Consider the following 25891-nt stretch of genomic DNA (forward strand, 5'->3'; position numbering starts at 1 on the left):
CGACACTTGCTTTTTTATCTCATCAGTCCCACAAGCCAGCAACTCTCCCGACTGGACGACTGCTCTGAAGCTCGCTATGATCTGGGACCGGTTCGAGGCGGCGGAGAAGCTGTTCCAAGACAACCACGATCCGACTCGGGCCTATGAGGTAGCGCGCATTCATATCATTTTTATGACAAATTTTCACCAAGTAATGGTGAGAATTAAAAATGTCAAATCCAAGAGTGACGTCTTCTGGCCGCACTGTGGTATAGTGGATACGACTCTATATAGAAGGAGATCCCAAGTTCAAGTTCGTATTTCACCATCCACATAGGCATGCACATAGTAATAATAATAATGATGATAATAATAATAATAATAATAATAATAATAATAATAATAATATGAACACTTGTAATGCGCCGGTATCCATCATGAATAGATGCTCATGACATACGTCCTTGGACAGTGTTGGACCACTTGATTTTTTTTTTTTCCAGGGATGTCTCTCCAATCTCAGGTGTAAAGGTGGTTTAATAGATAAAACTCTGTCATTGTTATCAGATAATAATATTATGATTATGATATAATGGTAAGTGTTATGATGATGACGGGATAGTCTGACGATGAGATATGATGAGTTTCATTTCATATCATTATCGTGTTTTTCTCTTTCTTTCTTTCGTAAAATCTTCCCCCAGCCCCTAGAACTCTCAGAGTTACAGAGGATCTTCCACGAAGCAATATGCTGCAATAAAGTTGACTTTGTGAGACTCTTCCTGGAACAAGGTGTGCATGTCCGTGACTACTTGACTGTCAGCGAGCTGGAAAGTTTGTACAATCATGTAAGACTCAGTTTGTGTGTAAAGGGACATTTCTGAAAGTTAGAATTTAGTCTGGAAAGAAAGAGTAAATTGATAGGCGCAGCACCAAAATATCAAAATCGGATACAAAGTAGGGAAGTTAGGAAACTGTTCATATGCTAAAATAAAATGGTTTTTAACAAACAGTTCTTGAACATATAGATATAACTGTGGAAATGAATGAGCTGATGCCGTCATCACTTCACAATTTTCCATTGATTGTGTCAAAAAAAAGGACGAAAATCAATTCTTCTGCTATATCTGTAAAACATAATTTTATTCTTGGCTGATCATAATAATGATCAGCGCTATACAATAGGCAACGTTAGCATTTAAAACTGAGACATAATTGCGTTTGAACAAGCAGATGAAATGTTGAAGATTTTATGTGTAAACTATATACTGTAGCAGGTTGTGAGGTAATGACTTCATCAACTCACTAATTTTCATGTTCATATACTGACTGTTCGAGAACTTTTTTTTTTTTTGAAAATAAGCAAACTTCACAATTTCATAGCTTCCCTTACTTTTAGCCAATTTTGATCGTGTCTTATCACTGTTGTGCTTGTAGTTATTTAACTCATTTTTTTTTTTTTTTTTAAGTCTAACTTCCCTTTCGGAACAATTCTTCGTCACACTCAAAAATAAAGATGGCAATGTAAAAAACTAAAAAAATAAAGAGAAATGACGATATAATCTATCGTTCTTTCAAAGGGGAAGATAAGCTTGTAGACTGACGTGCAATAATCAAATGGATGATTACGAGGCATTTTCGCAATGTTGTATTTTTAATCAGAAACGGAAAGGTATGAACATACGTTAAAGTCACAATCCAAACGTCGTATTCTAATCGGATTAGTCAGAAGATGCGCAATGCAGCGTGCATTCATTAAAAAAAAAATCATCAAAGCGTCTTTCACACACACAAATACATAATATAGGCCCTATATGGATATCAAGAGTAAAAACTTAGGAGTCAAATAAAATCACCACAGGAGCCAAAAAAAAAAAAAATGGACTGACGTTTCTGTCAAAGACCATCATCAGTCCAATTTTTTGGCTCCATCATACTTAAGAGGCATATGATACTCAATATCTATATGTTTTACTGTTATAATAGGTCAACGCCAACTCCGTTCTGTTTTATCTTCTGAAGCAAACCTCTTCTTGTCGCCACGAATCCAGCAGCACAGAGAAGGTATCAAGTAGCCTAGATCTGCATGTCTTATCCACAATGTCTGTGAAACATGTGGAGGCTTGTTTCGCCTAGGTATTGGACCATGGGACTGCCCAAATCATCTTCAGGGTACCGTTTCATGAAAGTTGTCAGCGCTGACAAGTTGTCAGTCTCTGACAATCCCCATGGTAACAGTCAGTGACCAGAGCATCTCAGCCAATCAAAACCAAGGATTTTGCTGAAATTGTCAGAGACTGACAACTTGTCAGCGCTGACTAAATTGATGAAACACCCCCAGGTCCAGGAAAACACTAGCTTTTTAAATCATCTTTTCTAATAAATCTCACGTACCACGTTAACGCCCCTTCATTCCTTGTTGCATGAAACAGGTGCCATGGGTAATATTTCTTTTTTTATTGTACTTCCATCAATGTCTGCTTAGAAATCTCTATCATTTTACTTTACTCTTTTGTCCATTGGTGCATTTGACTGTAAATTAATGAGATGATGACGATGTACTGGTATTTTTGTGCATTAAAAGAAATTCAACATTTTAATTTTCATTTCTATAGATTGTATTGCTTGGTCTTAATTTCTTTAAAGTTCCCTTAATATTTGTCTTGCCCTGTACTTAAATTTTACGATCCCCAATAATATCAAACCACATCATGATTAGCATCATGGAAATAGATATTCATTCTGTAAATTGTTTGAATGACTATTGTTCTGCACTCAAGCAAGACGATCTTTTTTTTTCTTCTCTATTATTGAGGTAACTTGCATCTTTCCAACTGATTTTTATGGTCGTACTATATGCAAGACATTAAAGGAAGGATAACCCTGCTGATAAAAAAATGATGTATATTTCTGATGATTTGATATTGACTAGAACCCCTTCACTGTGTCAGATGTTGGTAGACTGATAAAGCACCTCACTTCGTCTGAGTACGAAACGGAGAACCGATATTACATCAGAGCATCGATAAAACAACGAGCCGCGACATCAGTACGGCGACCATCTTTTCCTCAGACGAACGCGGAAGATGACGAAGATATAGGACGATACCGGTCAACTAAGAAACAAAGAGGTTAACAGCGGTTAATGTGAAGGGGTCATCCCACGAGCTTGACATCTACGAGTCACACGGCCCACGAGCTAGACACCGAGAAAAACAGGCCCACTACAGATAGGCAGTATTAAAAGTGGCTCATGAGCTACAAATTTTTGCCTAGTGTCGAGGTCGTTGGCCTTCTTTTCCTAGTGTCTAGCTGATGAACCGTATAGATCGTGGGCCTATAGTTGATGTCGGGCTCGTAGATCTTGGCGAATTGTTCACTTTAGTGCAGTTCTTTTGCTGTAAATGACTCGTAAGATGTATAACTATTGGGCTGAATGACTCGTGGGCTGTTTGACTCGCAGGTTGTATGACTCGTGCACTGTGTGATTCGTGGATGTCGAGCTCGTGACGTGCACCAACCCATGGCACGAGGTAACTTATACATGTAGGCCTACTCACTTTACATACAAATAAAGTGTAAAGCGTTTTCTGAAACTGCACCCAAGTGCTTGCGATTTACCATTAGAGATACTCACACCAGGCATTCTCACCTCTATGCTCATAGAGCATAGAGGTTTAACATGTAGGAAACAAAACAAAAACATGTAGGAAACAAAACAAAACAAAAGTGAAGATGTCACATAATTCCTTTTCTCTCTCCCTCTCTCTTCTTTCTTTCTTTCTTTCTTTCTTCTCCTAACCTTAAGACTAAAAGCGCCATGAGCATCTTTTGATGGACTGTTGCGCTATAAAAGTATACACTGTTATTATTATTATTATTATTATTATCATTATTATTATTATTATTATTATAGACAGCCCTGGTTACGGTTGTGCTTTGTCTAAAAAGTAGAAGGGTTTTCTGCCGGACTTTTGAAAAAAAAAAAAAAAAACTGGGGGAGATACTGAATTCGTCTCCGAAAGTCACTATTGATTTACTCAAGTATCATACCGAGAAATGCCAGGTCTAAAGGCATTGACGATGGTTTTGACGAATGTGCATGACCGTACGATGTATTATGCATAAAGCGTTGCCGTTATACTGATACCAGACTTTCACTGGACTTCGTCTTCATTATGATACTTTAGATTTACACACCAAAATCTTTCCCAAAACCAATCTCCTTACGGTTGAATGACAAGAGGAAAATATCATTCATTCATCACATCGTAACTCCTTTTTTTTAAAGAATTTCTAGAAAGACTATCTAATTAATTGATGCCTTTCTTCAGGTTCTAGTGCGATCTTCCGCTTTGAAGAGCCGTTCCAGGAGCTGTTCCTCTACGCCTCTCTGAGAAACCGCTTCGAGCTGGCCAAACTGTTCTGGGAGAGATGCAGGGAGCCCATAGCCGCCGCGCTGACCGCCACGAAGATGCTCGAAACCATCTCCTTCGTCCACTACACCAACTTTCCCGACGAGTGTGAGAGCATGAAAAGCACCACCAAGTAAGAATAGCGTCTCGATCATTTTATTGTGTCTCGCACAGGGTAAAATAGACCGAGAAACGCACACGTATACATGTGAACATACAGTTAATTCAATTCAATTCAATTTATATTCAAACTTTATTTCATTTTTCGAAAAGAACATAAACATTTCACTTTCTTTGGTAACAGAGAATAAGGTTACATATAATCACACAACAGCCGCACATTGTTGCATTGGTATCGTTATTCTTGTCAGCCTTGGACTATCTAACATAACAGTGTCGGAATATCAGAGTTTGGGTATTGAATGTTCCAAGGTCATCTCGTCACTGCCGGCAACCGGGGATAGCCTAGGTTAGTGGTATACGTGTCGCTGTCCGAAAAGATGTAGATGACAGATTCGATTCCCACTGGTTCTTTGTCCCAACATGTTTATTTAAATGCTGCGATCTTGCAAATACTTTGTCATATTGTTTGTAGAAGAGGGTGACACTTGATAACAAAAACAAACAAACAAACAAACAAACAAACAACAAACTAATCTGTCATGGGACATCTTCACATCTCTGCAGTAATATTCTCTTGCTTTCATCATTTTTCTTTTTTTTTCACAAAGAAATCTTATTCACTTAGCATTCTGGTACAAAACAAATGTCACACATTAGGATACATACGGAGTGACAGACAAATAATACAATTTAACAGGCAGCTACAAAACGTCCGAATAATATGAATATTTTCTTGTTTGGTTAGGTCAAACCAAAGTCAATGTTTATGAATGAAGTAGAATGTACCCAGAGAATTATTACCGTCCTCCTCCTCCTCCTCCTCGTCCTCGTCCTCCCCCTCATTCTCGTTATCGTCATTCTTCATCACGAGGAAACTGGAACAAATGGCAGTGGATATCCTGGACGAGTGTCAGGACGAGAGTGCCGCTAGGACGACCGAACTCCTCACGGTGACCCGACCCAACTGGGACAACACCTCCTGCGTCTTGATCGCTTTCAGCGCGCAAAACCTAGTCTTCACCTCGCACATAAGCGTGCAGACTGTACTCAACCGGATGTGGTTGGGAGACATCTCTTCTCTCGTCTCCTCCAAACTGGTTAGTAAAAGAATGACGTTTCTTTCACGAGGAATGGTCGCGTGCATTTTAATTTCGCGAATTTCGCGAGAGCCGAGATTCGCGAAATCAAAATGCACGTAACAGTTCTTGTCTACACTATACGCATTGAGTGTTAGAAACAACTCGCGAAAATTTCATGCCGCAAAAATATTGTGTTTTACAGTATAATATAAATTCTCGCTCTTTTCTCAAGGTAAATGTTCAGAACATTTGTTCGGTTTGGCTGTCTCTCTGAAGAGATCTCTGGTAAAACACCCGTGCTTTGCAGTACTTCCAAATGGTCTCCTTCGAAATAAAAGTAGCTTTTACCCGTTTTCTGCTTTTTCATGTTTGGTTTTTTTTAACCAAATCTAAGATACAGTTGTTTTACCGGAAAATAGATTTCATGCAATTCAATCTTTATCAAGGTACTCGACGATAGGAAAATACGGCTTGCACGTCCCTAACAGTGATAATAATCCTGAAATAAAAAGTCACATCAACACATATTAGTTTATGACGTATAATTCTATGTGAAATGAAGTCATGCTGACTTGAAGTAAGAATACGTCATATTCATAACATCGTAATAATCATTAAGTTTCTTAATTCGAAGAAACCTCGAGAATTTTGAGAGAATGAAACAAAAGGTTGAATATGATATAAACTAAATTACGCCTGTTGGTGATTTTCAAATGTACTTCCGTAATAAACTTGTCGAATATCTATTTCAACATCGTCAGTTAGGTAAAAGCGTTTCCTTTTTAAAATCTGTTTCAGTGCTGGCTCTTTGGACTTTTCTTTTGAGCAAATATTGTGGGTGAGATTCACTCGTTTAAGAGGGCACAAAACTAATGTACGTTTGTTCCGTAGGCCGAGGTAAGGACATCTCGCTTTAACTCACACGTAACGGTTGAATTACTTAGCTATTAATGATGAAATATGACAGATACGCCTTTGTTTTAGCCTTTATTGAAAAATGTTAGTACTGTGCCAGTTGAAATTGATATTCAACGTTACTGTTGTCGTTTCGTTTGATACTCATGTACACACACTTTGTGATACAGGCACTTTGTACGCTCCACGCTAAGAAATTCCGTAACAAGAGCGATTTTACATTTCCTCACTAGATATGGCTGGCGACGCTTTTTCCACCTTTGATGTGGTGCATCCAGTTCGAAAGCGCCAACCAAGAAGAGCAAGAGCTGCAAGATAGGACCATACTTCATGAGGTTGCCCGATTTTTTTTTTTCATTTCATTTTACTAAACATGCTAAATGCACTAGTCAGTGTAACTTTCCCTTCCCTTCCCCGTGTTGCTGAATTCTCGGTATCGCCAATACTTCGGTGCCGTGCGGCAATCAGCGTTTTAAATGCATTATGGGATAGCTCAGGGGAGAAAGTTGCATCCGGTTTTGACAGCAAATGCATTCAGGTCACATTTCCAGAGGGTTTTGATGTTGTTGTTGTTGTTGTTGCTGTTGTTGTTGAAGATTTCTTCGCTTAAAAGCCTCGCAGTAGTGAACCGTGATTCTAGTGCCTGCATATCAGTAACATTTAGAAGTTTTAACTCTTGTTAAGCTTAATTCTACCCGAAGAAAAAAACAGCAACGAAAGAAAAGCAGACGAAAACTGCATGGAATATCGCATGGGAACTGAGAAACGCGCAAAGAGCCAGAAGCGAAAATGCTCCCGAGGAAGTTTCATGCGCATTGGCGATACCGAGAATTAATACTGATAATATAAGAAAAACCATCCAAATTTATGAGAACAAAAGAATTTTTTTTTTTCCATTCCCAGTGCGTTAAATAGCTTCCCCCTCATGTGGTTATGTAATGACTATACCCCTGGTCGTGATGTTTTTATTGACCTGTCTCAACTTGCTTTTTCGATCAAATGCTTGATTTCACAAATAATATTGATGGTGATATAACTTTGCATGTTACACGTGGCACAATATTATTGATATGTAAGTGAGAAAGGATGTTGATCATGAATTCAATGAATAATGAGATGCTTGTGTCACTCGTAGTGTATTGCCTCTTCCTCTGGGGGAGTGGTCTTGGTCCATTAGAGGCCTTCGGTTCTCCTAGGCAGTATGTTCCCCCCCCCCCCCCAAAAAAAAAAAAAAAAATACAATCGGATTTTCGCATTGATAAATCTCAACATATATAATCCAAGTGTCTGAATTCTATTTCATGGTCTTAGAATATAACAACTCACCTATATTTTGCAGAAAGCCCTATTCAATTTGATCAAGTGGTCACAGAGAAAGGTTGATTATTGTAAAGCATGCCATGGGTCTGTTTCTTCCAAGTTTAGCACTTGGATGCTCTTGGAACTGCATATCAATTTGTGAACACAATGGACAAAACTTGGAGGGAAGGGATTCCAACATGCTCTACAAAGGTCCTCATTTCTCTCTTTGATCACTGAAGGAGAGAGTTTGATTTTAAGTAATCTTTTAGTACACCACGAATACCAAAAAAAAAAAAAAAAGTTTGCGAACTAACAGTGTCTTTGCAATTTTCAAGGAAACAACTGATGTCGAGACTATCAGGAAGGCGAGTTACCAGCCACTTTCAACAGCCGACATCATAGGGTAACTATATACCTCGAATCTTGATATACTTGTTGAAAATATAATAGTGCAATCAATTGTAAAACGGTGACTAAAAGAGCAGATATTATTGCAGGGTAACTAAGTATATGCTTCGAATTTCGACGTAATTGTTAATATACAGAATCCCCTAAAGAAGTTCTGCAATTAGAGTTTGATATATCACATTTCTCTTATACCGGCGTTATCTACCTTAGATATGACATAGTAAGAAAGCCCGATTAATTGTCTTTGATATGACACCTCACTTGCTATGATTGGGTGTTCCCGGAATGAAAACAACAGCTGAGTATGGGAACAGATCAAAAGTGAAAAGTCGCAACAATTCTGCTATTGATAACACGTACTGTTTCGATGAAAAAATGCTATTGGAATAAGCAATGCTGAAATGCGAGCACTATCAAATACTCCCATTTTCTAAATATTCGATGATTGTTTGATCAACCGTTATGTTTAATTTCAATCTGCAGATACTACTGCGCTGCGCAGTTTTTCATGGATGGAGCCTAGAATCCTATGATAATCTCACAGTGCATTCTTTTCATGCCTTCATTGAAAAGACAAAAGAAATGGGGATTATACTCTTTGAAACAACACGTTTATTTCTTTTTTTCACATTTGACCTTTCATAATAATCAGTCGTACTCTCCCAGAATGCATTATATACAAGTGAGTTGTCATTGTAAAGAAAATTAATCAGGCTTTCTTATGATGTCACATAATGAAATGATGTATAATTTCTAAAGGAATATGTTACATCAAACTGGAATTGTGGTACTTTTTGAGGGGTTTATAATATACTTTAATTATTTGTGAAAGGATGACTAAAAAGCCTCGATCGGAAGTAACCGTATACATGTCCCAGTTTGAATGTTCCCGACCAACCTCTGCAACCAGTACGATTGTATTTGAGAATCACTCATAACAATGAATTCCTTTCACTGCTCCGCGTTGGCCCCATTTCCTCCATTGTTTGATCATTTTACGAAGGATTCTGATTGTTCTCCCTGGTTATACCTAAAACGGAGGTAGTTACAGAAGAGAGTTGGACTCATCGCCATATATTACGTAATTCAACGTCGAATTTGTTGTTCCAGCGAATCAATATAAAAAATGAAATGCTCGACCATCAGGAAAGTTTCAACAGAAGGGGCATCATTCATTGGTAAACACTGGTATGAAAAAAAAAATGGCAGTGTATAAATGCGCCTAATTTAAATTATCGGAACTGATGCGTCAAACAGCACTCTCGTGAGCGACACGAGTTTTCAAATAGAAATACCTTGTTATTGTTTTTTTTTTCACGTTTTTTTCTTTTCTTTGCATTATATCAAACTTGTCTGCAAACTTCTGATCCTGGAACAAAACCAGCGAGTTCGGGAATTCCCCTGAAGGTGGCCTAACTTGCTTCCAACGAATGGTGGCGTTCTTTTCGTCTCCTGCGGTGAAGTTCCGGTTACACCTCGTAAGTTTGGGCATGGAACTATACACACACCATGATTTGGGCTTAAATTGTTCAATTGCTGTTAGGGTTCCTGTACTGTGGTTTTCAATGTGTTACTTGGTATAATGCAATAAGAAAAGCACGCACAACTCTTCATCAAGTGCAAATAAAAAGGTATTCAATTAGAAGTTGTTCGATAACGATTCTTTTAAATAGCACTAGGATTCTATTGGCTCACAAATCCTTAAGACAGTGTGGATCTGATGGAATGATATGGAACGCTTTCCCTAACCATCTTAAGCAATTGACATCCTTCTTAAAACTTTTATGAAAGAAAGGGTTGTCATCTCGTCACACATCATTAGGTGAATGTGTTTGATGTGACCATGGTGACGGCCCCTGCAACGTGAAACTTGTCATGGAAGATAAAATGCGACCATTTACTGTATTTTTTAAATCTTAATTATTTATTAAATTTGTTTGTAAATCTAAATTGTTGTTCTTATTCGTTTCTACATTATATTCACGAAAAGAAGTTGCAGGAATTAATTGAAATTTAAATTGAAATTTAAATTGAGATTGAAAATAATATGATATTATAATGGCCTTGAATCATGTAGCAATATTGTATCAAAATGGTTACAGCATGGCACTAATTGCTACGTACCGTGGGTGGAAAACAATAGTTTGGTAGTGACGAGTAATGTACGGAAATGAAAGAAATCTATTCAGTCTAATACTAGTATGGTAAAAATTAAGTGCTGAAAACACACATGGTACACTCATTGCTTCTAATATAAACGCTCCGCAACATTCCATAGCAAATATCTCATCATGTTGAAATACCAGCTTGATGTCACCACTCATATTCAAGTTTTTTTTTTGTCTAATTTTTCTGTTGGTCTTCTTGACATTCCCAAGATTGTGTACCTCGTATTTCTGGCTCAGTTCAGCTACGTCATGCTGTCAAATTTCCATGAAGATATATCCAGACCGGAGGCGCTTCTCATTTTCTGGGTCTTCACGTTGTTCTTGGACGAAATCAGGCAGGTGCGAAACTTTACTGCGCATGACGCTCATACTTACGACGCTCCTCCTCCAGGGTTGGACAATGGGAAAAGCTATCTCGCATACTTGCGGTGCAGGACACTTTCTTTTTTGTTTCTTTGTTTGATGTTGTTGTTCTCTATGTTTTGTTTTGTTGTTGTTGTTGTTGTTGTTGTTCTTGTTGTTGTTGTTGTTGTTGTTGTTGTTGTTGTTGTTGTTGTTGTTGATGATGATGATGTAGTTGTTTGCCTGAGAGCCGCGTCGGGGATTAGCGTCGCAGATCTAAAGCTCGCTGAGGTGTTGCTCAAACGTTACTCGAGAATCGAGCAAAGATGACATGCTCCCTTGAAAATATACCTCTTGCCACGAATTGTGGTCGTATTTAGAAGTCTCTCATCAGTCGCAATTTGCATTCATTGCTGAGCAATTGGTTAATGTCAAGTACATCACTTATATCCATTGGAGCCAGCACTTCGAAGGTCTTGCATTATAAAATGCTTGCTCTTTATTTGTAGTCATTCGTCAATTTGAGTTTCTTGTTTCTCAAATTTTTAATTGACGAGGCCTACCTCTCAGAAAATGTCCTTCGTGTAGAGGTTGAATACAGACAGCAAATTTATCATTGATGGCACCAATTACCTCCCTCTGAAATGTCCAGGACATAGGGGAAAATTCTAGAAAAATTGCCCGCAAATATCTGTGGTTCAACTTTATCAATCGATACTAAGTCATAAACAAAGTGATATCGCCAAACCCTCGCTGGGTAGTCGGCGGAGCAGGAAGACAATATAGGCTCTGATCGTTGAGAGCAGAAGAGCGTATTTAGAATTCAATTCAATTCAATTCAATTTAATTTAATTCATTTCAATTTAGCGAAAGCAGACAGACCTCTCCTTTCCTTTCTCCTTTCTTCTATCCTATCTCTATGTAAGTCATCCCTCCCTCCCACCTATACATTTTCCCATATGTTATGTATTATGTACGAGGGCTGCATGCAAATCAAGCAATGCTTAAGCTGTAGCCCTTCTGTATTATTCATTGTATCGCTGATGTTGTTGTTGTTTTTTTTTGTACCTTGTAAAGGCAATGAAGAAACTGTGTTGCTGTATATTCTAAAGGCAATGAAGAAACTTACTTAGTTAACAATTAATGTTTATGTATATATGTATGGCGCCAACAATGTATATAATACATGTGTATGTCTCTGCTGCATGAGCAATGATATAATGCAGGAACCAATAAATCAAATCAAATCAAATCAAATCAAATCAATTCAAAATGATTTTATTTCCATATAGAGTAATACAATTGATTCCCTCAGCCCTCTGAATATTTTCACATTTACAACCTGAAGATTATTACTTTAGGGTTTCGTCGACACAAAGAAATATCTGTGGTTATTTCTGATTGCTGCCTGTGAAGACATGATAATTATAGACAATCTAAACTTTCCTAAATATTATGAGTGGATCTTTCAAGCTTTCACGTGGATTTGGAATCGACAGTACAAACAATACGATGTTGGAAATATTTCTTTTTTAATCTTGTTTTCACTCTCAGATTGTTGATATGGATAAAGAGACGTGGGAAGGTAAAATCAGAGTCTGGATAAACGACTCCTGGAACCGAATGGATATCTTCAACTTCCTCCTGTTTTTCCTGGGTCTCATACTGCGCATGTCACACGCAAACCTCGACGCCGCTCGAATCGTTCTCTGCATCAATTTGATGACGTTCTTCATCAGGGTTCTTTACCTCTTCCTCGTCGTCAGAAAACTCGGCCCAAAACTGCTGATGATCGGGAAAATGGTAATAGTTCAAGACCCTCAGCTCCCCATGTACGCCTCTCCCGCCTCGTCTGTTTATCGATCTGACTGCCAATAACTGATTTGTGTATACACTATCACTAGAACTAACTCTTGATCGTGAAAATAAATGCTCACTCTTAATGATTCAAAAAGTCGTGTGATATGCCCATTACGATTGCAGTCACTTGTCATAGTGGACTTGATTTTAGAAAGAAATCGGAGAAAAAGGATTCACGGTACAGGATAATCTGAACTAATTCATTCAATTCAGAGCAAATTTCAAAAATATTACATCAGACGGGGTGTATACGCCATTAGTAACTGAACCTTCCGAAACCGCCCTTCAAATTACTCTTTTTAACGCCCGAAACCGCCCGTCCTTTTTAAAGATAGTTTTATGCTTTACCATCTTTATTTCTTAATAAAAAGTACATGTAATTACGTAATTTGAAAGAGGTCAAATGTCAACTAAAGTATGTCCGAATTATTTCTGTGACACACCATTCTCTTGGTAAAGTGTAAATAGGCTTTCAAACAAGCATAACTTTCCATAAACAAAAATAAACATGCAGTGATCTAAAATATTTTGCATATTTTAGAAAGTTGTCAAAAGGAGAAGATCTTGCTGTACCTTCTAAGGAACAATACGCCATTACGTATATACGGATGTACCACAGCTCTGCTGCAAATATTTGTAAAGATTTCCAATACACGTCATAATCTCATGAAGAGCAAGCGGTGCAAATAAATAATGAATCATTCAAGTCATTTAAACTGCGATACATGTATACCTAAAAGGGAAACTGTGTGTCTTCTTTTTAGATAATCGACCTTGTGATGTTTATCAGCATCCTGGTGATTTTCCTCTTGTCGTACGGGATCGCATCTCAAGCCATCCTCTACCCCAACCAGGAGGACCCAGTAAACGTCTTCAAGGGGATATTATATCGCGCCTACTTCCAGGTCTTTGGCGAGCTGTACTTGGACGTCATCATGGGTAATACACACAGAGACACGTGCATGCTTCTTGTATGAACCAACAATCACTTATAAATGCACACAGTCATTATTCAATAGTCTAGACACAATCCAGTGTGCTCATTAATTGATGAAAGTACTCACTGATCAATCAATATAATTATTCTCGAGTCAGTCATTATGCCAATTGATCAATTTATCAAACAGGCTAGCACAAGCAATTGCTAGTGTTTATGCATCCGGCCCTATTTCATTCATTTCATTCATTTTATTTCACCACGGATAAAAAGCCCAATCAGCAAATATGCTGTTTTTCAATGGGGCCGTGAATCAGTGTACAAAAATCATATTAACATGATAAGAAATGATTTAAGTAAAAACAAACAAAAAAATCGACATTTGTTGCACTACATCCACAAAAGTAAGGTTTAACATGATGATTTTCATAACACATATCTACGCAATAATCACAGAATGAACATAGATATAACAAAGATATCACCGTCCCACCCTCCCAGATCATGTATATACCCCCCCCCCCTCCAGACATCCAAAAACATTTACCATTTATACCTAAAAATCCATTAAAACATCAATATAGAATTACAATCAATACTTCAAAAAATTATATATATGACTTATCTGTCATGCCATTCTAAACAATTTTTTATTTTTTTCTTGAAACTAGATATGAATCTTATACTTTTGAGATCAGTGGTTAGATTATTCCAGGCCACTGCTCCCCTGTATCCTAATCGTCTTTTCCCATAGTTTGTTTTGACTCGAGGAACACAGATGCTATATTCTGACTTCCGTGTAACATAATGAGGATTTTGAAAAATAAACCTGCGACTTATATAATCAGGAACCACCCCGTATAAAATTTTATGAGAAACAAGAACAAAAACTCTTATTGGAAACTCTAGATTTGCGGCTATTGCGTTGTCCGTTGTCCTCACTCCTCGCGTCGTGAAGACGCAGCCTATACAAAGTAAAATGGCGCCCCATAAGGATCACTGCATCAAGTAGCTCTCTGCGGTGTGAATTTGAGGGGACGCAAAAATAACCCAGAACCGACCGTGCATACTCAGACGACGCGAGGTCGATTTTCATAAGCAAATTTGCGCATGCGCAGAACAGTTTTTTTTTTTCTCCCTCTCTGAACGTCCGTGTGGCGAAAATCTAAATGTAGGACCGTAATCCGTAATCACCAATATCACACTTATTATTAAATCAAGACAGAATATGATTATATCAAGCCGTAAACCAACTAATACTCTTACTAACTAGTATTCGATAGATTAAGTGAGAAATTAATGACTTTCCTGCTAAATAATACACTCTCAAATACTTACACTCAACAAACCCACACTCAGTAAAATGACTACGATACAAATACTCACTAATCCAGTCAATCGCTAGTCAGTCAGCCAAGTTATCTCTGGATGCAAACTGAATTCTAACAGGACCCGAGGGTTGCACGAGGAACGAAACCATGATAGAAGAAGGCAACTTCTCTCCCTGCCCGGACAACTCGTGGACAGGTCTGATACTCCTCGCTGTATACATGCTCATCAGTAACGTTCTCCTTCTCAACCTTCTCATCGCCATGTTCAGGTATGCCTCTGTTTGCATATGAAACCTCTCAAATCAAATAGTTTTCTCGAGCTCAAGGATTTGGTTACACGGAATAGATCAATTTTGCATACTTATGTCGACATAGCTTAACAGCATTTGGTTTGTTTGTTCGTTTGTTTGTTTGTTTGTTTGTTTGTTTGGGTTTTTTTCTGCCAGCGCTTAAAGTCTTGAAGTAAGATCACATACTTCGAGTTATGCCACATTAGCGTGTTTCTTGGTCGTACATTGTAGGCCCTTCACCATCAGCTTCTAAATACTTAGAAACACACAAAATCTTCGTCTTCAATTTTCTCTTGTATACAATAGGCTCTCTTACAGTGTCTATTACACATTTCCTTTACAACAAGAGAACAACATTCCTTTTGTTTTTTCACTCGAAATGATCTTTAATCTAGCCCAAAGAAATTACGTTGCACAGGCGCAAGATTTTTTTTTTGTTTCGTTTCTCTTGTATTCTGTCATTTTTCTAATTTGTTATGAAAACACCAGCTACACATTCAGCACGGTACAAGACAACACGGATGCTTTTTGGAAGTTCCATCGCTACCGACTCATCAAGGAGTATATCGACAAACCCTTTCTCGTTCCACCGTTCATCATCGCCGCACATATCTACCGCCTCATCAGGTATCTCTCCTCCCGACGATGCGGCGAGGATAACGAAAAGCTTCTCGGTAAGCTATTTGCCAACCTACATGGTCCTCACAGACACCCGCTTGCTTGCGACGACGGAAGAGGAAAAAAAAAACAACGATTGTTTTCCATGTAAAGCCTGACACAAGCGCACATAGAGACATGCACAAAATAGTAAATATGTATTTAGTGTAAATAAACATGTATACAAATATACAGATGTGTGTGTGTGTGTGTGTGTGTACAGAAGTGCCATGTTGAGAATTATTCATACCGTGGGCTGATTGAATCCAATATCTCTCTTTATTAGTCAATAACATAGCCTTTGCTCTTCACGACTGCTTCTAGACGATGCTTGTACGAGTCCAAGGCTTCCTGCATATCTTGGCAAAAGCCTCAAGCTGGGTCAGGTTTGTTTGGTTCCTAGCCATCACTCTCGCCTTCATGTCTCATGACTTTCACTTGGCCATTCCAGGACATCGACATCTTTGTCCTTGAACCACTTCTTCACTACCTTGACGGTATGCTTCGGATCATTTCCCTGCTGGTACTTCCAGTTGTTCCCAAGTTCGAGTTTTTGAGCGGGCTCTTTCAATTTTCATCAAGGATCCTGACGTAGTCCTCTTTTCTCATTCCTTGGACCTTGAAGAGGTTCCCTGTGCCACTGGAAGAGAAGCATCCCCAAAGCATGACGTTTCCACCACCATGCTTGATGGTGCAGGGCACAGTATTCTTTGGCTTGTACGCTTCTCCTGTCTTCCTCCAGAGGTATGCAGCATCCCTGGCCAAAGAGCTCTAACTTCATCTCATCAGACCACAGGATGGATGACCAAAAACTGGGATCTTGCTCAGATGACCTCTAGCAAAAGCCAATCGAGCCTCCAGATGTTTCTTCTTCAGCAACGGTGTTTTCCCAGGTCTACGCCCATGGAGACCTCCTCTGTGCAAGACTCGCTCGATGGTGGACCGTGGCACCTCTGTCCCTGTCCCAGATTTCCCAAGCAAGTTTTGAAGACACCTTGCACTTCCAGCCACGCCCACTGAGGTCTTTAACAGTGTTGAACCTCTTGTGTTTGTTGATTATGCTCTGGACAGTTGCCACAGAGACATCATACTGCTTTGAAATGGCCTTATACCCCTTCCCTTCTATGTGGGCCTGTACCAGACGTTGACGTAGGTCCTCACTGAGTTCCTTCTTCTGAGCTATGATGATGAGAAACTGAGCATGACTTGCATGATTTCCCTCTATCCGAGTATACCCTTCTTGAAAGATGCTACTTTGGTTTACATTATTTTTTTTTTTCATCTGCTCAACACAAAGGCCCGAATTCACGAAGGTGGTACAAATGAAACCATGGTTTAAACCATGGACAAAAACCATGGAGTGCCAAGTGTCGCACGGAATATTTCGTTACGAAATTGATCATTTCGTCGACAAAATGACCGTTTCGTTAACGAAATTATCATTTCGTGGACGAAATGTTCATCTAGTTACAAAATGTTGTCATTTCTTAACAAAATAATCATTTCATCGACGAAATGACTGATTTCGTGACGAAATATTCCATGCGACACTTGGCGCTCCATGGTTTTTGTCCATGGTTTAGACCATGGTTTCATTTGTACCACCTTCGTGAATTCGGGCCAAAATGTATTTGTTCCATTGAAACATCTTGAAATAACTTTCGGACAAAGATAGCACATTCACGGGAATGCACGACAAAGGGCACAGTCTAAAAATAGCATTTATGCTGGGACATGGTCAGGGGTATGAATAATTCTGAACATGTGTGCTAAAAATAACTTTTGGCCATATCTATTATCATGCAAATGAGGTTGAGCCAACTCACACCTGGATTTGTGCATACCATCAAGAAGGCAAAAGATACACAGGGCATACCAACACATGAAGAATGAAGTATCTAAAAAAGAATGTTCCCCCCCCCCCATTGGGTATGAATAAGTTTGAGGACGACTGTTATATATATATATATATATATATATATATATATATATATATATATATATATATGTTTGTATTATATATTATATATATATATATATATATATATATATATATATATATATATATAGCACACACACACACGCACGTAGATAGGGCCTATACACATATCAAACTTGTTCACGACGGAAATGGTGGTCCAAACTCTGACATAGAAAACACACTTTGTAGATTATTCTTTGTGTACATAGCCTACTTTTTACCAACCACGTTCAATATCGTTTGTACCTGGGCATATGATATGACAATGTGGAAATGGGAAAACGTGAATGAATGAATGAAAAAGGTACATCCACGAAGTGCAGTATTCATCTTATTCCATGATTTTGCTTCGGTTGTCAGATGAGGAGCCTACAGTTGAACTCCAGTCGCTGATTGGCTGGGAGTCTTTACAGCTCGAGAGCTACGTGGCTAAACAGCGGCAGAAGGACGGTACCAACGTTGGGGAGCAGGTTCAACGCTTGAACAAGAGGTACTAAGATATTGGCTCTGCACCGTCATTTCCTTTGTCAATAATGATACCTTTCCCCCATAAGATGTTAATGGTATTTTGAATTAGTGATCCTGATGATACATAAGTATATTGTACATAACTGTTCTAGCATCATGCTGTATGGAATTTTCCTTACCATAATTCTTTCATATAAAGGCATGTTGGATTTTGGGAACATACGAAACGTGGTGCATAATTTAACGTGACAATATGACCAATAGGGGCTGAAGGCGCCTTTACAAAATTAAAGGGGCCCATTTTATTCTTTTCATTTCTTTTGTTTAAACAAAAAATAAAGAGGGTCGCACGCCCGGTGCGCCCCCTCTGGATCCGCCACTGCTATATGTATGTAAATATGTATGTACTTCTCATATATATGTGTGTTTGCGTGATTGTGCATGTGTATGTGCATATGACTGCAAGAAAATATTGTTTTCTATTTTGCAGAATTGAAGAGATGGAGCGTGCAGCAAGTGTGGAGAGGGAAAGAACGGCAAGTCTCACCCGACAGGTGATGATGATAAATATTTCCATCTAATTTTATCCTTTTATTATACTTTTCTTTAGAAATGAGGATGTTATTAGGTTATACTGAAGGGATAATGGGAAGACATTAACGAATGTTTGCACAGGAAGTTGAAGTTATTGTTTTTACATTGGAATCAGAGAATTTTTCAATTTTTTTTTTGAAGCGTTATCTGTATATTATGCAGAGTCTTTAGATTACATATCTCTGCTGTATCGATTAAAATTTTACCTAGCATGCCTAGCTGCATGTGTTTTTGTGTATTATGGGAAGCTTTTGATTATTTTGATTATTGTGACTGCAGTTGATAACGGCAGTAAGCTTTTTTTTTTTCTTCTATGCCTGGCTCTAGCTATTCCTTTGAGGAATAGATGTTATTGATGAGAAATGCCTTACATGTATATATCATAATTATAATGTCCGACAGGTTATTCGATTTTCTTAGTCGGATAGAAAATTCCCCTGAATTCATTGCCCATCCGGATATTCCTCCAATTTTTCGTGAATTTGCAATACATTGTAATAAACATCATAGGAAGCGTTTTAAATGAATGGTCAATTTGTCCCTCTTAAAAATACAATTATGGAAGACATAGCAAACCACACCAACCACTGATCAGACGGTTATTAATTTTCGCTTTTTGTACCATAACATGTTGTGCTCTGTATCACGTTTTCGAACCATTCGCATGTCCATACATTTTTCCTCTACATTTATATCATAAATTTATGTATTCGTAAAATATGTTGAACAAAATGGTATGTTAGAATAAAGTCCATTTCAGCCATGCTCATTCCAAGTATTCTACATATTACCTGACTAATCATTATTTCATTCATCCCATATCCCATATACCTACATTTTTATCCGGTAATGCATAATTATTCCATCTGAAACAAACAAATAAAGCCGATTAAGACATGAATATCGAAATAGTCATCGATTTGAAGTTTTAAGTTTGAAGTTTGAAGTTTTATTAGCAACAACATTTGAACATGTACATTTTCAATCATTATACAATTGTATTTACATACATATATGAACAAAAAAACTTATCTATTACTCCTTTACAATAACACGATTAAATGAAGACATTTGAGATTTAAATGTGATACATGTAGCGTAATTCTACAAAGTTGTTGTTAACAAGGAAACCAAAAGTTAGCACACGTGCTAGTCGAGATTGGTCACCTTGATCTTCATACTAAAAGCTAAACACAAACGAAAAATTATTACATGGTTGGTTGAAATGGCTGTTAATATTTAAATACAACGTACATCATATATTTTCTAACATAGAAAACTAATTATACTTGGTACAATATCTATTAGAGAAGGAAATCTGCAAGGCATTTACGAAATGTAGATCTTTTGCTTTGTTCACGCATTTCTCGTGGCAATGTGTTCCAAAGTTTTGGTCCTAAGTAAGAAATTGAAAATTGTCCCTGTGTGGTTCTAAATTTTGGTAAGTACAACATTCTTTTTTCATTTGTTCTTGTCCTGTATGTATGATGCACAATTTGGCAATAGTCATACAGAGGGTGCGGAATAGTTCCATTGCAGAGATCGTACATAAATGTTAAAACTGAGAACTTATGTAACCTAACAACATCTAGAAGTTTGAATCGTTGGAACAATGGTTCTGAATGTGTTCGTAAAGTCGAAAATGTTATAGCTCTCAGAGCCATTTTTTGAGAAACATGTATACAATTTAAGTGAGATTTATAAGTACTGCCCCATACTTCAATACCATATAATATGTGTGGTTGTATAAAAGATTTATACAAAAGCACAAGAATGCGCTGCGGAACATACTGTCTTAATTTATACAATACACCTACTTTCCTTCGAACACATTTATTTACCAATTGAATCTGAGGTTTCCAAGTCAGGAGATGACAATCAATCTGAGTTCCGATAAAGGATGCAACACTCACTTCATCAATGTCTGTGTCAGATAGTTTTATTGCACCCCTCATCGAAACTAACTGGCGTTTTCTTCTGATTACCATATAATTTGTTTTCTTTAAATTGATTGTAATCTTATTGACATTACACCATGTTTGAACTTTGTGCAGGTTTTCATTTACTTCATTCACATCTATTTCTTTTTGGCGAGCAGCATAAGTATGAAAAATATTTGAATCGTCGGCAAACAATCTGAATTTAAAGAAAGAACAAGAGCGTGGCAAATCATTTATAGATATCAAAAAGAGTGTTGGCCCCAAAACTGACCCTTGCGGGACACCACAAGTTATAGTCTTTGGTGTCGAGACCATTCCTCTATAAGATAGCAGCTGAGATCTGTTGGACAGATAATCAGCAAACCATTGAAGTGGAATTCCACGAACACCATAATGAGCCAGTTTACATAGAAGAATATCATGATTTATCGTATCAAAAGCCTTTTTAAAATCTATAAAGATACCAAGTGTTACTTTTCCTTCATCAAGTGATGTCATTAGTGTATTTACAAGATCAATTAAAGACAATTTCGTACTGTATCTTTTACGAAAGCCATACTGGTGTTTATAAAAAAATATCATCGGACTCAAAAAAATCAACCAGTCTATCATTTACAATTTTCTCTAAAACCTTTCCAATTATTGGCAGAACGGAGATAGGTCGGTAATTTCCAGGGTCCGATTTTGGTCCTTTTTTATATATTGGTGTTACTTTGGCTATCTTTAAGGCTTGAGGATAAATTCCAGTTTCTAAGGACAAATTAAAAATGTAAAGCAATGGCTTACAAACAAAACTTGCTGCATCCTTTAATAATCTTACTGGTAAATTATCATATCCATGTGATTTCTTAGAGTCTAATGCGAATAAAATATCGAACACTTCTTTCTCTGTAACTGGCCTCCAAAATAACGATTTATTATTCTTTTCCCCAAGAATTCTTTTAGATTAATTTGTGTTTCAGGAATCTTAGTGGCCAACTTTGGTCCTACAGTAACAAAATAGTCATTAAGCTCTTCTGCTATTTCTTTTGCAGAAAAAACAGATTTAACTTCATCAACTTTATTAACCTCCAACTCTTCAATTTCTAAACTTGCAGTATGTTCTTTACCAGGATTTAACAACTCATTGACTATTTTCCATGTTTTACCCGAATCTTGCTTATTATCATTAAACATACTACTATAATAAACCCGTTTGGCATTTTTCAAAACAGTAGTTAGAATATTTCGATATACCTTGTACTCCCTTTCATATTTTAGATCAAAATTTGATGACCTATACTTTTTATACAATTTGTATTTCTTTTTTATTGATTTTAAAATCGCCTTTGTTACCCATGGATTTTTAGGGTAACATTTTGAATGACTAGTACTATTGTTCTTTCTTAATGGAGCATGTTTATCACATATTTCCCGAAATATACCATAAAATACAGAATATGCATCATTCACATCTTTACACTTATACACAAAATCCCACCTAGCATTGGCTAAGTCTAAACAATATAAATCGACATCATAATGTTTATACGATCGCACAACTTTCCCAAAAGTTGCGACGATACTTTTAAAATAAAACATACTTTCAAAGACAGTAAAGATTGGAAGATGGTCTGAAACATCAGCCTCGATAACACCTGCATGTATATTAAACATGTCCATATTTGTATACAAATGATCAATCAAGGAAGCAGAATTTCGGGTTAATCTAGTTGGAAATGAGATCACTTGAGACAATCCAATACAATGCACGACAGTTAGAAAGTTTTCTGAATCTTTTCCAATATCAATAAGATCGATGTTAAAATCACCCATAATCAAACAATTATGTCTATCCAATTTTAAAGAATGCAATACATTCAAGAAAGATTCTTGGAATTCTGTAATGTTGGTATTGGGTTTACGATAAACAACACCAACAATGACCTTCTTTTTATCACATAAAAGCTCAAGCCACAGGGATTTGATCACACTTGCATGTAATACACACGATAGGTGACACAAGCTAATAACAGATATCGGCATTATACCTCTATATCAATCATAAAAGTTATGAATCAATAAATCAATCGATATTCATTATAATGTCCTTAAGAATATGGATGCAATTGCATTTTTTTTTCTCATTGACAGATGAATGATCAGCTTCAAGCTATGGGGGAACAGCTGTCAATCTTACTTCAGAGGACCGAACATTTGAATACGCCATGCTAGTGTCGTATCTGTGGTACTGTTTCCAAGTCTGTCATGTTTCAGCCATTCCTGCTACAGAACACGCTGATGTTGAAATAATGGACTATGTGACATCACTGAGCATTATCATTGATGACAAAACAAATGCCAAATAACAGAAATTGAATGCGACGTTTCCACCCTACAGTTATAGGTGCCCAGGAAATAACAGATTTGATTGTCAGATCACTCGTGCATCGTTAGTTCATGATATGTGTGTGTGTGTGGGGGGGGGGGGGGGTTCCATTCCCCTGTATCTTCTGAGGACCCTATCGTTTACTTAATGTCTCAATCGCACTATCACACTATTTCCAGTGTCTCTATCATAACAACGACTGTCAATTTGTGAACAGCATGTGATTTATTTCGTTCTCCTATAACCGCATTTGAGAAGTATTTGCTATACCCCCTGTATAGTATAATTGCCATTTTTCTTTAGTTTGATCCTAGATGTTGTATTCGTGCTCCGTATATTTTTTTTTTTCATCAGCTCTCGATTCAAATTTTGATAAATTGACGGTCGTGTTCTATGTTAGTAATATTATGCTGCACATCCAAGCTGGATATCATTATCATTCTATACTGTTATATTTGGTGCATTTTTTTGCTTCATTGATAAACGTGAAATGAATTGAATTGAATTGAATGTAACAAGATTGAAACATCCGGTCCAGGACACAATGTCTGATATGATCATATTGTTTTGTCACTGTACCCCTTTTTTCTTTTACTTTTATTACATAAAGTGAATATATAAATCTAGGTAGGTTTTAAAGTAAAGATTGGATAATTTTGGGGTATTTTTTTTTAATTCATCTCTTGTACTTTTATGTGATATTTTTATCATTCGTCTGTTTTGATAATAATGTGTATTTTTATTTTTATAAGTCCATTGTATTTGTGTACGGGAATGCATTACAAGAGGGCTCACATGCCTAAGGGGCAACAGTAAAACAATTGCTTTTGTGAGCCCTAGCCCATGTATTGCTTCCCTGTTCATACTTTGTGTTATACGTGCATGTTACTGTGCCATTTCAGTGTGAATGTATGTTGAGTTAATGTTATTGTCATTTTCATTTGGCTGAATGTATAATAATAATAATAACAATAATAATGATAATAATAACAATAATAATAATAACAATGATAATAATTATAATAATAATAATAATCGCAAGAAGCGATTTTCTGAAGCTTACCGAAACCTTCTTACAATCCAACCAAGACGGTCACGAGAAGGAATTATTACAACAAATTGGTTTATGACCCTTTACAGATGATTATGTACTCTTCCATTTCTCACGTACATATCGTCATTTTAGATTTTATAAAAAATCTCGTATTATTGAGACCGTGGTTTAAATTTCAGTAAAAGTGAAAGCACCTAGGTCAAGTGTGTCGTGTTGAGTTGTGTCGAGACACCCATAACAAAAAGGCAATAATCATTTTAGATAATTATAGTCATCAATGTTATGATTAGTGCATCCGAATTCTGCAGTCAAATTCCTTTTCGAGTTCCCTTGTCAAACATTATCCACATCAATGCCATCTGAAGCTCGCCAGAAGTTTTGTACCATCATTGGACAATATCATCCCGTAGAAATAATGCAAGGGAACTGAATAGCTGTTCGCTCTTGATTCCTGGCAGTTCTGGCACATAATCATATCTAAACAGAAACGCCCACATATCAGGCACTGTGGCCACAATTATTTCCTTTTTCCTCTCTGCTCGTATAGCTGTAAAACTTCGTCCCGTAACAGCCCTGTAGAAAAAAGAAAAGAAAAGAAAAACTATCTCTGCGGTTATACATTTTCTCTTGTTTGTTTTACAGTGGCTTGCTATACTATATACTGCCACATTTCCTATTCCTCTGTGGCGGTATTCAAAATATTCATGCCGTAATAGGCCTGTAGAAAAAAGCGACAACTATCTGAGGTTATGTTATAATTTGTGTCTGTGTGTTTGTGTGGTGCATATAGCTTCACCATTCCACGATAATTATGTGATTTGTGATAAAATACGATTTTTTTATTTCATTATAAAGAGGATATCTTCATTTTTTGACTCGAATAACTATATATCTGTGTATAGTTACATCGGAAATATTTGTCAACTTCCAAATGACTACGAGGAGTTTCGTTCCAAAAAGGAACTTAAATGCCTTTTTTTCGTCTTTTTTCTGAGGCTGCCATTTCTATCAGTCAGCAGCTTAACGCTGCCTTTTACTTTTCTTCCTCAAACTGGATAAAAGTAAATTGTTGACTTCTTTGATTTCTTGTTCACAAACTTTAAAAAGTATCGTTATCATTCTATTGTGAATTCAATTTGTAGATTTTTGTTCAATTACATGTACCGATAATTCCCGAACCTGATTTTCATGGAGAAATGCAGAAATAAAATCAAACTGAACTGAAAAACTCAACAGAACCGTAAATATTCAATATGATAATACATGATATGCTTTTAAATCACAAAGTTTTCACACCCTTAGAAGTGAAGAATATACCCTAAACTTACTAATAGCACCAATGGTTTACAAAAGAGTTTTGAATGACAAATGGAATGGTGGATGGATATTCAGTGTCCAATTGCTGGACAGCTCTCAGAGACTGACGTAGTTTATATGTCCGTATTGATCAATTCTTCCCAGTTTACACATGAATGTCCCTAGCAGGAAACCTGATTTTATGATGCTATCCTTCCGAACATTACCAGCTTCTGATTTACATATTACATTATTCAAAATGTTCTCTTGAATACAAGAGAGTAAACTTTCATTGTTTGTCAATACTTTGCTCCGTTATCACGATTTGTATCGATGATTTCTTTTGAATATTGATAATTCATATCCAGTTATTATCGACTAAAA

At 37.1% G+C, this 25891-nt stretch overlaps 1 protein-coding gene across 1 annotated transcript; it reads left to right on the forward strand.

Moving 5' to 3' along the window:
* Nucleotides 1-209: 209 nt before the first annotated feature.
* On the forward strand, nt 210-23088 carry LOC140230708 (transient receptor potential cation channel subfamily M member 5-like). Its single transcript, XM_072310847.1, has 17 exons — nt 210-248; nt 684-827; nt 1966-2043; nt 2912-3110; nt 4314-4527; nt 5389-5614; nt 6745-6846; nt 8149-8216; nt 9606-9699; nt 10600-10728; nt 12286-12534; nt 13356-13530; nt 14978-15128; nt 15639-15823; nt 18148-18277; nt 18746-18809; nt 22923-23088. The coding sequence occupies exons 1-17, from the start codon at nt 210-212 to the stop codon at nt 23001-23003; spliced, it is 2328 nt and encodes a 775-aa protein (XP_072166948.1). The 3' UTR covers nt 23004-23088.
* Nucleotides 23089-25891: the final 2803 nt, after the last annotated feature.

The sequence above is a fragment of the Diadema setosum genome, chromosome 7 (genome assembly GCF_964275005.1).
Source record: "Diadema setosum chromosome 7, eeDiaSeto1, whole genome shotgun sequence".
NCBI classification, from domain to species: Eukaryota; Metazoa; Echinodermata; class Echinoidea; order Diadematoida; family Diadematidae; genus Diadema; species Diadema setosum.